This window comes from Cherax quadricarinatus, chromosome 42, assembly GCF_038502225.1.
Source record: "Cherax quadricarinatus isolate ZL_2023a chromosome 42, ASM3850222v1, whole genome shotgun sequence".
Taxonomy (NCBI): domain Eukaryota; kingdom Metazoa; phylum Arthropoda; class Malacostraca; order Decapoda; family Parastacidae; genus Cherax; species Cherax quadricarinatus.
In genome coordinates, this window is record NC_091333.1 from 631678 (window position 1) to 645163 (window position 13486).

Genomic DNA, 13486 nt, shown 5'->3' on the forward strand with positions numbered 1-13486 from the left:
AGTTCTCTGGCAAAAACTGTGATAATGTTCGTGTTTCATCCTTACACCGTGGAAGGTGGGACGCCACTCCAGACCAGCAGCCATCACTTTGTCTTGTTTTTGTGTAGCTTGCTGCTGCTGCCTTTGTTGATACCTGGGCTGTTGATACCTGGGCTGTTGATACCTGGGCTGTTGATACTTGGACTCTTGATATCTGGATTGTTGATACCTGGGCTGTTGATATTTGAACTGTTGATTTCTGGATTGTTGATACCTGGGCTGTTGATACTTGGACTGTTGATATCTGGAGTGTTGATACCCGGACTGTTGATACCTGGAGGCAGGCTCACTACAATACCCCATCCAGTGGCTTTATCAGTACAATACCAGGACTTAATATGAAGACTGTAGAACTAAATACAAAAGCCGAGGTAATCTGTCCCTCAGTCTTGAAGTAAGTGATGAGCACTACGGTATTCGTCAGTTACTCCAAGGCTGAGGGACTGATTACCTCGTCTTTTGTATATAGTTCTACAGGCTTCACATTATGTCCTTGAACTGCATTGATAAAACCACTGGAAGGGGAAACATCTACAAATAAAGATACCCAAATGTTGCACATGTGTCTAATTCTTCATTTTGTCGGTATTATATATCATTCATGTACAGTGGGGATATTAGCAAAATATTTATTAACAGCTAACTTTAAAATTGGGGATGTAACTAAGAGACGTTTCTGTCCGTCCCGAACCACACATATGTTTAGTGAGGCTAGATTAGAGCGTCGTGCGGATGGATGTTTTGAGCGTCTGGTCTTACCTGGGGTGGAGAGGTTAAGCGCTGGTGCTTAACAAGCGTTTTAGCCTCTATCCTGCCACCAACTTGACACACCACGCTCGTTTACCCTTGAAGTGCGCTGATGACTCCTTACCAGCCACGGCACTCACTTTGTCTAATGCACTTAAGTGATTCTTAGGGCGCAACAGTAATTTATAAATACGATAATGTATACCCTCGTGTATCCCTGTTAACCCGGACTGCATAACCCTTACGCATTTAGCGTTTCCCGACGCCGAGCCATTTAGCCCTTCTGCACCTCCACCCATTTTCTACCTCCTCAATCCTTCTTCCTCCCCCTACTTATCAAGGCTTTGGTCATAATTCGGTTTGTATAGAGATGTCAACGACATGAAATACTGTGTGGACAGAGACAGTGTCATACACTGGTGTGTGGACAGACAGTGTCATACACTAGTGTGTAGACAGAGACAGACATACACTGGTGTGTGGACAGAGACAGTGTCATACACTGGTGTGTGGACAGACAGTGTCATACACTGGTGTGTGGACAGACAGTGTCATACACTAGTGTGTAGACAGAGACAGACATACACTGGTGTGTGGACAGAGACAGTGTCATACACTAGTGTATGGACAGAGACAGTGTCATACACTAGTGTGTGGACAGAGATAGGGGCACACACTGGTATGTGGACAGAGACAGACATACACTAGTGTATGGACAGAGACAGTGTCATACACTAGTGTGGACAGACAGGGACATACAGTGGTGTTAACAGAGACAGTGTCATACACTGGTGTGTGGACAGAGACAGGGACATACAGTGGTGTTAACAGAGACAGTCATACACTGGTGTGTGGACAGAGACAGAGACATACAGTGGTGTTAACAGAGACAGTCATACACTGGTGTGTGGACAGAGACAGAGACATACAGTGGTGTTAACAGAGACAGTGTCATACACTGGTGTGTGGACAGAGACAGGGACATACAGTGGTGTTAACAGAGACAGTCATACACTGGTGTGTGGACAGAGACAGGGACATACAGTGGTGTTAACAGAGACAGTCATACACTGGTGTGTGGACAGAGACAGAGACATACAGTGGTGTTAACAGAGACAGTGTCATACACTGGTGTGTGGACAGAGACAGGGACATACAGTGGTGTTAACAGAGACAGTCATACACTGGTGTGTGGACAGAGACAGGGACATACAGTGGAACACTATATCTCAGAATGTCCAACCATGCAACCTCTCAGACACACCTCCATGCATATCTAGTATTTATGTTAAAACTGGTATAAAATACCGACAAATTGATAAGACATGTTCAATACGTGATGGATTAATTACATCTCAAATACTATTTCTCCAAGGTTGATAGACTGGTTACATCATCATCATTTCACTAGTCCACCTGCTGCCTCTCTATTTGACTGTGTAGGCGAAACGTTTCAACAGTAAAGATACCTAACTGTTGCACATGTCTTAACCCCTGGAGTCGTGTCCGGAGGTCACCACCCCTACGGCCGGTACCAGACCAGGCCTCCTGGTTTCAAGCTGTCAGTGCTGGACGCTCACAGTCGAACGTATGCACCACAACGTGGCTGATCAGGAACTGTTTTCAGGAATGCATTGAGTTCCCTCTTGAAGACAGTCAGGGGTTTGTTGGTAATCTCCCTTATGCCTGAAGGGAGGGTGTTGAAGAGTCGAGGGCCCTTAACACTTAAAACTTATTTTCAAAATAATATTTGCTAATAGTAAGATATGTGAAATGTTGAGAATGTATATCCATATTGCATCGTGTATAACAGTTATATGAAGCAATTGTAATATATGAAAAGACTGTGATAGAAGTGGTGATGTAACACCGCCCAGTGTGGCCTAGTGAAGACCCATTGTGACCTCGTTAATCCTGTTTTTTGTGCTACCGCTGACGGGATGAGCTGCGGGTGTACAGTACACTAGCTGCTCAGGCGACACAACTGACACAGGATGTGGGAACCACCACCCACGATACGTATCTGTTCAGATGAACTATTTATTTCTATAAGTTAAGGATAGAATAGCAAAAGAGAGAGGGAGAGAATGATTAGATTTAGATTACATTTTTGGCGTCGAAGCGGCTAGTTTATTGTGCACCTCAACCATTCTGTGGAGGGAAGCGCAACTAGGTGCCAAAAGGGTTTACAGGAATACGTCTGGATTTATATCTATAGTTCACTTATCTGTTGCAAGCAGATTTAGTAAATTTGCTGAATATGTCTGATATCTTATTGTTATTAATAAGATATCTTGACATATCGCGTAAGTTATTATACTGTCACGTAGCTCGGTCGCTAGCGCACTGAGGTCCCGGGATCGATCCCCCGGTACGGCTGGAAAACATTAGGAGGTGTTTCCATAAGACACCTGCTGTCCATTTTCACCCATCAGTAAAATGGGTACCTGGGTGTTAGTGGACTGGTAAGGGTCGCATCCTGGGACAAAATTGACCTAACTTGCCCGAAATGCTCAGCATAAAAAGGGCTTTCTATATAGTAGTATGTCATTGATGTCAGCTAGGCCTGTATACCTTGTACTTGTAGTAAATAAAGATATTATTATTATTATTATTATTATTATTATTATTATATTTCTCAACAAGTGGACAATTAAGCACATTGTGTTCAAGACAGTGAACATAGGGTTGTTCACATACTTTACATTTGGTTTACTCATCATCTGTGTGTGTCCCCGACTGCGAGAAGTACTTGTATCGAAGCCTTAGCCTGGCTACATCAGTCAGTGTTCACATTGCAAGTTGCTCCATAAACATACTTATCTACGTTCATGTTAACATAGTGAGTTATAGATCTACTCAGGCTTCTAACTGCATTCCTATAACATTCAGTTTCATTATTTACTTCTCTCCTAATATTGTTCCTAATGCTAGACACAGACACACCAAAGTTATATTCTACATTATCCTTCAGGGTACTTTTCTTAACTAAGGTATCAACATTATCATGGAGGAGTAATCCAGTGTATGATGGAATCCATTATGTCTTTTTTTCCGGATTTTTGAGTATCTATACCTGGTTTCTGCAACTTTGTTATCATTGAAGGCTCTCGAATCACCTGAGAGAGAGAGAGAGAGGAGGAGGGAGCATGAGATGGATAGGAGGGAAGAAAGTGGATACAGGGTGTGAGGGCTTACCCAGGATTACCTTTGGGTTACATTTTAGAGGCCTAAGTTGAGTTTTACGAGTAGGCTGGTGCAGCAGACCCCTGGTTGTCCTGAGTCCTTAACCAGGCGCCATCATCTGTCGTAGTGTTTTCACTCACCCCAGGGAAGGTGCCTTCACTCACCCCAGGGAAGGTACCTTCACTCACCCCAGGGAAGGTGCCTTCACTCACCCCAGGGAAGGTACCTTCACTCACCCCAGGGAAGGTGCCTTCACTCACCCCAGGGAAGGTACCTTCACTCACCCCAGGGAAGGTACCTTCACTCACCCCAGGGAAGGTACCTTCACTCACCCCAGGGAAGGTACCTTCACTCACCCCAGGGAAGGTACCTTCACTCACCCCAGGGAAGGTACCTTCACTCACCCCAGGGAAGGTACCTTCACTCACCCCAGGGAAGGTACCTTCACTCACCCCAGGGAAGGTACCTTCACTCACCCCAGGGAAGGTACCTTCACTCACCCCAGGGAAGGTACCTTCACTCACCCCAGGGAAGGTACCTTCACTCACCCCAGGGAAGGTACCTTCACTCACCCCAGGGAAGGTACCTTCACTCACCCCAGGGAAGGTACCTTCACTCACCCCAGGGAAGGTGCCTTCACTCACCCCAGGGAAGGTGCCTTCACTCACCCCAGGGAAGGTGCCTTCACTCACCCCAGGGAAGGTACCTTCACTCACCCCAGGGAAGGTACCTTCACTCACCCCAGGGAAGGTACCTTCACTCACCCCAGGGAAGGTACCTTCACTCACCCCAGGGAAGGTGCCTTCACTCACCCCAGGGAAGGTGCCTTCACTCACCCCAGGGAAGGTGCCTTCACTCACCCCAGGGAAGGTACCTTCACTCACCCCAGGGAAGGTACCTTCACTCACCCCAGGGAAGGTACCTTCACTCACCCCAGGGAAGGTACCTTCACTCACCCCAGGGAAGGTACCTTCACTCACCCCAGGGAAGGTGCCTTCACTCACCCCAGGGAAGGTGCCTTCACTCACCCCAGGGAAGGTGCCTTCACTCACCCCAGGGAAGGTACCTTCACTCACCCCAGGGAAGGTACCTTCACTCACCCCAGGGAAGGTACCTTCACTCACCCCAGGGAAGGTACCTTCACTCACCCCAGGGAAGGTACCTTCACTCACCCCAGGGAAGGTACCTTCACTCACTCCAGGGAAGGTGCCTTCACTCACCCCAGGGAAGGTACCTTCACTCACCCCAGGGAAGGTACCTTCACTCACCCCAGGGAAGGTGCCTTCACTCACCCCAGGGAAGGTACCTTCACTCACCCCAGGGAAGGTGCCTTCACTCACCCCAGGGAAGGTGCCTTCACTCACCCCAGGGAAGGTGCCTTCACTCACCCCAGGGAAGGTGCCTTCATTCACCCCAGGGAAGGTGCCTTCACTCACCCCAGGGAAGGTGCCTTCACTCACCCCAGGGAAGGTGCCTTCACTCACCCCAGGGAAGGTGCCTTCACTCACCCCAGGGAAGGTGCCTTCAGTCACCCCAGGGAAGGTGCCTTCATTCACCCCAGGGAAGGTGCCTTCACTCACCCCAGGGAAGGTGCCTTCACTCACCCCAGGGAAGGTGCCTTCATTCACCCCAGGGAAGGTGCCTTCACTCACCCCAGGGAAGGTGCCTTCACTCACCCCAGGGAAGGTGCCTTCACTCACCCCAGGGAAGGTGCCTTCACTCACCCCAGGGAAGGTGCCTTCACTCACCCCAGGGAAGGTGCTTTCACTCACCCCAGGGAAGGTCCCTTCACTCACCCCAGGGAAGGTCCCTTCACTCACCCCAGGGAAGGTGCCTTCACTCACCCCAGGGAAGGTACCTTCACTCACCCCAGGGAAGGTGCCTTCATTCACCCCAGGGAAGGTGCCTTCATTCACCCCAGGGAAGGTGCCTTCACTCACCCCAGGGAAGGTGCCTTCACTCACCCCAGGGAAGGTGCCTTCACTCACCCCAGGGAAGGTGCCTTCACTCACCCCAGGGAAGGTGCCTTCACTCACCCCAGGGAAGGTGCCTTCACTCACCCCAGGGAAGGTGCCTTCACTCACCCCAGGGAAGGTGCCTTCACTCACCCCAGGGAAGGTGCCTTCACTCACCCCAGGGAAGGTGCGTTCACTCACCCCAGGGAAGGTGCCTTCACTCACCCCAGGGAAGGTCCCTTCACTCACCCCAGGGAAGGTACCTTCACTCACCCCAGGGAAGGTGCCTTCACTCACCCCAGGGAAGGTGCTTTCACTCACCCCAGGGAAGGTGCCTTCACTCACCCCAGGGAAGGTACCTTCACTCACCCCAGGGAAGGTGCCTTCACTCACCCCAGGGAAGGTGCCTTCACTCACCCCAGGGAAGGTGCTTTCACTCACCCCAGGGAAGGTGCCTTCACTAACCCCAAGGAAGGTACCTTCACTCACCCCAGGGAAGGTACCTTTACTCAGCCCAGGAAAGGTGCCTTCATTCACCCCAGGGAAGGTACCTTCATTCACCCCAGGGAAGGTACCTTCACTCACTCCAGGGAAGGTACCTTCACTCATCCCAGGGAAGGTACCTTCACCCACCCCAGGGAAGGTACCTTCACTCACCCCAGGGAAGGTGCCCTGCACCTCACTTTGTGCCTATATATACCCTCTGTGTCCATGTATTGTTGGTAACAGCTTGACAAAGCTCCTGGAGAGCGAAACGTTGCCACAATAAAAGTGTCACATTAGTTGCACTTGTGACCTTTACCTAACATATTGTGGGTAATTCTACCAACATTATTACAATAACCTAAATTGTTACAGTATATAAAGTATATATTACAAGCCATGGTATAGTAGTGAACTATCCTTGAGGTATAACTGTTATTAGTTATAAGTCAACTTCATGGCTGCCAGAAATGTTCTGCTTAACAATTGTATACCCTACCTTCCGTACCGTACGTTGCGTACCGTACCTTGCGTAGAGTACCTTGCGTACATTGCCTTGCATACAGTACCTTGCGTACAGTACCTTGCGTACCGTACCTTGCGTACAGTACCTTGCGTTTAAGAAATAAAGTTCTCTTTGTCTTTGGCTTTGTTCTGATTTAAGCCGCAGGGTTAGTAACCCCAGGATAACCCAATAAAGCCACATCATCAGCCTCTCTGACACCACCAAAGTTGACTGACTTTGAGGGTGTTAACTGAAAGATCAAATGAGTTGCCATTATCACGATAACTTCTTAATTGTTTTGCACTCTGGTAGGATTAATGATCTTTCTTGTGAAGATGACAGGAAAATTATAGATACATCTTTACTTTTCTAGGTATTGTTGCTGTAGTATATTCTTCACAGTTTAGGAGGCCTGGTCTGAGACCTAGCCGCGGGAAAGGTCATTCCCACACTATTAACACAGACCAGACCAATGTTTGTAGTAGCAATGATAAGGTAATTGATCCACTATAAGACTGGCTAGGCAAAAATCGCAAACAAGCGATATAAGATGCGAAGCATTCGTGTTGCAATCAACACATCATATGGAGCTTATAGTGTTGCAGAAATGAGTACCAAATCCAAGCAGATTCGTTTAAAGGGATGTTCCACCTGAACGAATCTGCTTGGACTTTCTACCTGTTTCTGCAACATCGCAAGCTCCTGATGATGTCGCCGGGGCGTTGACCCCCGTAACGCCCTCCAGGTAACCAGGTGCGTGTTGATTGCAACACGAAAGGCCTAGAGCTATCATTCAACTCCCCTTGTGGTTGTTTTGCAAAAGACTGATATTGAAAAAATACATCTTAACTAATGTAGTCTGGTGCCTGGCACTGGTCTGCTCGATGCCATCTTATTCTAGCTAGAGTCGTTCCCTTGAGCGTATCCACCTGGACTTCCTACTTATTTCTGAAACATTGCAAGCTCCTGATGACGTAAAAGAACTCAAGAAACCCATCAAAGGTATATCAAAGGTTAAAGCATTGATGGCTTCTGTAATCCTGTCTCACAAGATGAGCTGTGAGTGCACAGTAAACTGCCCACTCACAGGATGAGCTGTGAGTGCACAGTAAACTGTCCACTCACAGGATGAGCCGTGAGTGCACAGTAAACTGTCCACTCACAGGATGAGCTGTGAGTGCAGAGTAAACTTGCTTCAAATCGGTATAACTTCCAGCGCTGGTTTAACACGAGGTAAATAGCGTTTTATTGTACTTCGTGAAGCGCTAAACCAGTGTGGGTCATTCTACGATAGATTTGGCGGAGAACTGACTCCGTTGGTACTCTCTGGACAGTCTGTGACAGTCAATATTCTGTCCTCGTGCACGTTCTAAGGCAGTATTCTGTCCTTGTGCACGTGCTAAGACTATTCTGTCCTCGTGAACGTACTATGACCAGTCAGCATTCCTTCGTGGTGCACGTACTGTGACCAGTCAGCATTCCTTCCTGGTGCAGGTACTGTGACCAGTCAGCATTCCTTCCTGGTGCACGTACTGTGATCAGTCAGCATTCCTTCGTGGTGCACGTACTGTGACCAGTCAGCATTCTTTCGTGGTGTACGTACTGTGACCAGTCAGTATTCCTTCCTGGTGCACGTACTGTGACTAGTCAGCATTCCTTCCTGGTGCACGTACTGTGACCAGTCAGTATTCCTTCCTGGTGCACGTACTGTGACCAGTCAGTATTCCTTTCTGGTGCACGTACTGTGACCAGTCAGTATTCCTTCCTGGTGCACGTACTGTGACCAGTCAGTATTCCTTCCTGGTGCAGGTACTGTGACCAGTCAGCATTCCTTCGTGGTGCACGTACTGTGACCAGTCAGTATTCCTTCCTGGTGCACGTACTGTGACCAGTCAGTATTTCTTCCTGGTGCACGTACTGTGGCCAGTCAGTATTCCTTCCTGGTGCACGTACTGTGGCCAGTCAGTATTCCTTCCTGGTGCACTGGCAGACGGCGCGCCTTGTCTTCTGAATAAGGTAAAGAATTAAGCATGTTTCTCACCGTATGTGAACCTAATCAACGTTATCTGTTATACTTAGTATGTAGGCTGCCTCGCTCCTCGCAGCCTCCGCATCTCAAGCCGCAGATGTGCCCGCTTTCTCTCCTCGCTGGACGCTTCTTCAAGGGATCTAGGTGACAAGTGATTCTCACAGCTGTCTCTTCCTAGGACCAGACGTTTTGTTAAATGAGACGCTTTTGCAACACTTGGATATCTTCATTAGGGGAACGTTTCGCCTGCACAGCAGACTTCGTCAGTCAGATATAGGTGAATGCAGCATTGGAAGTAGTAGTAGTGATCAGTTTGTCACCCCTCGGTGGGAGGGGGTCAGCCCCTCAAGCCTAAAACATAGGCAAGCGGCCAGACCTGTCAGATGAAGGAGCTGGAGTTATGATAAATGGATTAGAAAATCGACAGAACTCTGCAACACAATTGTCCTCAAAGATTTGTTAAGTTATACCATGAATTAAGGAAAGATCCTGGACCTCACCTTACGAAACAGACAAAGCAAATGTGATAGTAATTATGGGCAAGATAGATTATAGTGGAAAAATCAACATGTTATTAGAAGACGGGGGAACTTACGTGCCTCTTAAATTTTCCTTCATATACATAAAAACTCCTTCGCCTCCATTCCTAAAGAATTAGACACCAGTGCAACATCTGGATATCTTTAATTTGTAGACTTTTCGCGGTCCAGTGGCTTTATCAACACAAGAACATGTGAAGACTGTAGATAAGGTAATGAGTCTCTCAGTCTAGGAGTAGGTGATGAGCACCGTAGTCTTGAAGAGCCTTGACTGTCGGTGTGGAATAATTTATTCTCGTTCATGTGTCATTCAGCAGACATGTCTCTGTTTTTCAGACTGAATCAGGTCTCGATTATTGTAATAATGTCTGGATTTCCACAGATACAATTAGTCTTAGCTCATCCATTATATTTCTAGCTCTCCCACAGTTACCATAGCTGACGCTGAGAGTTAATTCCTCGTCTCTCTCATCCGACTTTATTTGTTTGAACACTAATTTATTTGTTTTTTTAATATTACTATGTTTATGAACTATCATGCTTTTTAAACGACTTCCTAAGATATTCTGGTAATTTTTGGCATTTGCGTCCGAAGTGTTATAACTGTTTCGTTCCCTATACTCACCCATACATCTGTCTTCCATCAGTTTAAAATCTTATATATGGATACGGTTAGGAAAATAATATCTGAGTGATATGTGTAGGAATTTGGAAAGATATTTTTTTTATATACAGGTGTTCTACAAGTTTGTGTTTAGGGTTCCTAACTTTATTTACAGACTCAGAACTGTTACCTACATAAACCATTTGTAAGCTTGGTTAGGATGCGTACTAGCTTATTTATGGGTAAATTGGTCTCAGCGGGACACCACCAGGTTTGTGTCTTATGTAGTCTTCACAGTCTAGCAGATTTGGGGGTTGTTAGGAACGGGGTGAAACAGTTTCGTTCCTTGTTCCGGGGGTTTCTAGGTTGAAGTTTTGAAGACTAAAGACACTGTACCAACTATCAGCTACCAGATCAGATCAGTCTTCCAAAAATATACCTCCAATTAGTCCCTCAGATCAATCCCCCCAGACAATTTTCTGACTGGTTTCTTAGATAAGCATAACGACAAGTACCCCCGGAGACTAATGTCGCTGATGAACTCCGAGATAGGTGTCCGTGCAAGGTGCTCAGACAGGTTGGTGAGGCGGGTGCAGTGACGTGACAAAGGTAATGAGCTTTGCTCTGTCAGATACAAGTTAATGCAGCTGTCAGTTGATGTCACCGTCGTCTCTGTGTAGGATAACAGACATGTCCCACGACTATGACAGAACGACACCGGTCTTGTGTTTTATCAAGTTATGCCTCGCTGTGCGCCATGTGTTTTGGTTTGATAAAGCTCTGCCCAGAGTAGGTATTGACTAGTTGAGGATCACTACCAGTGCAGGTGTTGACTGGTAGAGGATCTCCACCAGTGCAGGTGTTGACTGATGTTCCGTTTCTTTGCAGATGTGTTGAGTACGATGTTGCTGCCTCCGGTGTTGGTGCGAGGTGGTCCCAGTTTGTGGGTGTTGTGTCCATGACGCCCACGCCCTCCTTGCACACCAACATGACTGCTGTCACGCCCCCACGCCCCGTGCCCGCCGCCCACCACCGCGACATGGCCAAGTCTCTGCCCCGTGACTATGGTGCTTCCCTACGGTCCTTCAGTCCACCCCGGGACATGACCCGTAACTTGCGGGGCTTCAGTATCCACCGGGACCACCTGGGGGGATCGTGGGACCAGCTGGATACCCCCAAGACCCCTCTGCCTCACTTGCGGGCATCGTGGGACCACCTGGGACCAGTGTGGGATCACAAGAGGGTCGAGACCTCCCCTGACGGGTATCGTGGCCCTGATGCCCTGCTCACACATACCCTGAGACCCACCCGTCATGAGGTCACCAACCTACGCCACGAAGTCACCAAGCAGCGCCACGTGACCCAGGAGGGCGGGGAGGACCCGGGGTCACGGGAGCAAGGGGTCATTGATGTAACCTCCCCTCGGGACTCCGTGGCTGGGGCTAAGGGTCTTCTCAACGCTCCTGGACAGAACAACTGTTTCCTCAACAGCGCTGTACAGGTGAGCAGTCTAGTCTTGTGCTACGGTATCGGTATCGGCGGATATCAGCTATTTTTACGGTATCCGTAAAAAAAAAGACGGCCAATACCAACCGATACTTATAAATTATTATTACATATGTGGTTGAATATATATATATATATATATATATATATATATATATATATATATATATATATATATATATATATATATATATATATATATATATATATATATGTGTGTGTGTGTGTGTGTGTGTCGTGCCGAATAGGTAAAACTGGTCAGTTAGCAAGAACTCATTTAAAATTAAGTTCTTTCAAAAATTTTCTCTTATACGTTTAAACATATATTTTTCATTTATGTTAATGTAAACATTAATAATTTTGTACCAAAAGAACATTAGAAAACTTACCTGACCTTATTATAACAAGCGCAATTTAATTTGGCCTAATCCAGCTAAATGTATTTTATATAAGTTTACAGAAATTTAATAATAAACAAACACAATAAAATAGTTTTTTTCGTTAGGTTCAGAATGATTTTTGCGAAATTATTGCATACACCTGGCTATTGAGGACACGGTTAATTATTGCACACACCTGGCGTGGTCAGGAGCTTGGACTCGACCCCTGCAGCCTCAACTAGGTGAGTACACACACACACACACAGGAATTGACAAGGTGGACAGAGACAGGATGTTCCAGAGATGGGACACAGAAACAAGGGGTCACAATTGGAAGTTGAAGACTCAGATGAGTCAAAGGGATGTTAGAAAGTATTTCTTTAGTCGGAGAGTTGTCAGGAAGTGGAATAGTCTGGCAAGTGACATAGTGGAGGCAGGAACCATACATGGTTTTAAGACGAGGTTTGATAAAGCTCATGGAGCAGGGAGAGATAGGACCTAGTAGCGATCAGTGAAGAGGTGGGGCCAGGAGCTATGACTCGACCCCTGCAACCACAAATAGATGAGTGCACACACACACACACACACACACACACTGAGGTCGGCAAGGGAGCAGCATTGTTGTATGGTTGAGATTACCATTTAAAGAAGATTACTGTTCTTGATAGACTGCCTCGACCACCTGCTATGCTCGGTACTCTCTCCTCCTCACTGGTACTCTCTCCTCCTCACTGGTACTGTCTCTTCCTCACTGGTACTCTCTTCCTCACTGCTACTCTCTCCTCCCCACTGCTACTCTCTCCTCTTCACGGGTACTCTCTCCTCCTCACTGCTACTCTCTCCTCCTCACGGGCACTCTCTCCTCCTCACTGCTACTCTCTCCTCCTCACTGATACTCTCTCCTCCTCACTGGTACTCTCTCCTCCTCACTGCTACTCTCTCCTCCTCACGGATACTCTCTCCTCCTCACTGGTACTCTCTCCTCCCCACTGCTACTCTCTCCTCCTCACGGGCACTCTCTCCTCCTCACTGGTACTCTCTCCTCCTCACTGGTACTCTCTCCTCCTCACTGCTACTCTCTCCTCCCCACTGCTACTCTCTCCTCCTCACGGGCACTCTCTCCTCCTCACTGCTACTCTCTCCTCCCCACTGCTACTCTCTCCTCCTCACGGGCACTCTCTCCTCCTCACTGCTACTCTCTCCTCCTCACTGGTACTCTCTCCTCCTCACTGCTACTCTCTCTTCATTGGTACTCTCTCCTCACTGCTACTCTCCTTGGCGCTACCCTCTCCTCCTCACTGGTACTTTGGTATAACTTTTCACTCAGACCACAGATCTGGGAGGAAGTGCAGGATAAACCCAGTAAGAAGCAGGGGGTGCAGTGAGCGCAATAAGGAAACATTGTGTCAACACTTGTGGTCCCAGATTATTCAGCATCTTGCCAGAAGATATCAGAAACATTGCTAGAACAAGTGTAGAAGTCTTCAAGAGGAAGCTGGACAAGTACCTTCAC

The 13486-nt window shown here is 47.5% G+C and overlaps 1 protein-coding gene across 1 annotated transcript in view; it reads left to right on the forward strand.

Annotated features, from left to right (window-relative positions):
- Positions 1 to 13486, forward strand: part of ec (echinus) — a 458553-nt gene that overhangs the window by 62369 nt on the left and 382698 nt on the right. The window contains exon 2 of the mRNA XM_070093184.1: positions 10976 to 11588. Coding sequence (XP_069949285.1) covers positions 11046 to 11588 — 543 coding nt within the window. The 5' untranslated portion in view covers positions 10976 to 11045. The remainder of the gene's footprint in view (positions 1 to 10975; positions 11589 to 13486) is intronic.